The sequence below is a fragment of the Egretta garzetta genome, unplaced genomic scaffold (genome assembly GCF_000687185.1).
Source record: "Egretta garzetta isolate BGI_Z169 unplaced genomic scaffold, ASM68718v1 scaffold141, whole genome shotgun sequence".
NCBI lineage: Eukaryota > Metazoa > Chordata > Aves > Pelecaniformes > Ardeidae > Egretta > Egretta garzetta.
In genome coordinates, this window is record NW_009258664.1 from 4,907 (window position 1) to 5,941 (window position 1,035).

At 65.6% G+C, this 1,035-nt stretch overlaps 1 protein-coding gene across 1 annotated transcript in view; it reads left to right on the forward strand.

The window, feature by feature from the left end:
- Positions 1 to 198: 198 nt before the first annotated feature.
- TRIM46 (tripartite motif containing 46) overlaps positions 199 to 1,035 on the forward strand; it is a 5,541-nt gene continuing 4,704 nt past the window's right edge. The window contains exons 1-2 of the mRNA XM_035903928.1: positions 199 to 546; positions 967 to 1,019. Coding sequence (XP_035759821.1) covers positions 199 to 546; positions 967 to 1,019 — 401 coding nt within the window. The remainder of the gene's footprint in view (positions 547 to 966; positions 1,020 to 1,035) is intronic.

The window sequence follows — 1,035 nt, forward strand, 5'->3', positions numbered from 1 at the left end:
GGTGCCCATCCTGGTCCTAGCCCTGGTACTGGTCCCAGTCCTGGCGCTGGTCCTGGCTCTGGTCCCTGTGCCGATCCCAGCCCTGGTCCCCATCCTGGTGGTGGTCCCAGCACTGGTCCCCATCCTGGTGGTGGTCCCAGCACCATCCTGGCCCCAGTCCTGGTCCCCGTTCCAGCCCTCGTCCCACTGCCAGTCCTGATGCTGGCCCTGGTGCTGGTCCCAGGCCTGATCAGGGTCTTGGTGCTTGTCCTGGCTCTGGTCCCAGTGCTGGTCTCAATCCTGACCCTGGTGCCAGCCCCAGCCCCAATTCCCATCCCAATCACAGCCCTGGTCCCCATTCTGGTGCTGGTCCCAGTGCTGGTCCTAATCCTGGCCTTGGTGCTGGTTGCAGGCCTGATCCTGGCCCTGCTACTGGTTTTCATCCTGGCCCCAGTCCTGGTCCCCATTCCAGTCCTCATCCCACTGCTGGTCCTGATCCTGGTCCTGGCCCTGGTGCTGGTCCCAGGCCTGATCAGGGCCTTGGTGCTGGTCCTGGCACTGGTCCCGGTGCAGTCCTGATCCCAGCCCTGGTGCTGACCCCAGTTCCAATCCCCATCCTAGTCCTAGTCCTGGTCCCCAGTTTGTGCTGGTCCCAGTGCTGGTCCTGATCCTGGTCTGGGGCTGGTCCCAGCCCTGATCCAGTCCTGATCCCAGCCCTGGTGCTGGCCCCAGCCCTGGTCCCCAGCCTGGTGCTGGTCCTGGCTCTGGTCCCAGTGCTGGCCCTAGTCCTGACCCTGGTGCTGACCCCAGTCCCAATCCCCATCCCAGTCCCAGCCCTGGTCCCCAGCCCGGTGCTGGTCCCAGTGCCGGTCCTGATCCTGGTCCTGGGGCTGGTCCCAGCCCTGACCCAGTCCCAATCCCAGCCCCAGTCCCCATCGTGGCCCTGGTCCTGTCCGTGGCGGGTGACACTCCCCCCTCTCTCCCCAGACCAGCATGAAGAACATGGAGCGGGAGCTGGTCTGCCCGGTGTGCAAGGAGATGTACAAGCAGCCGCTG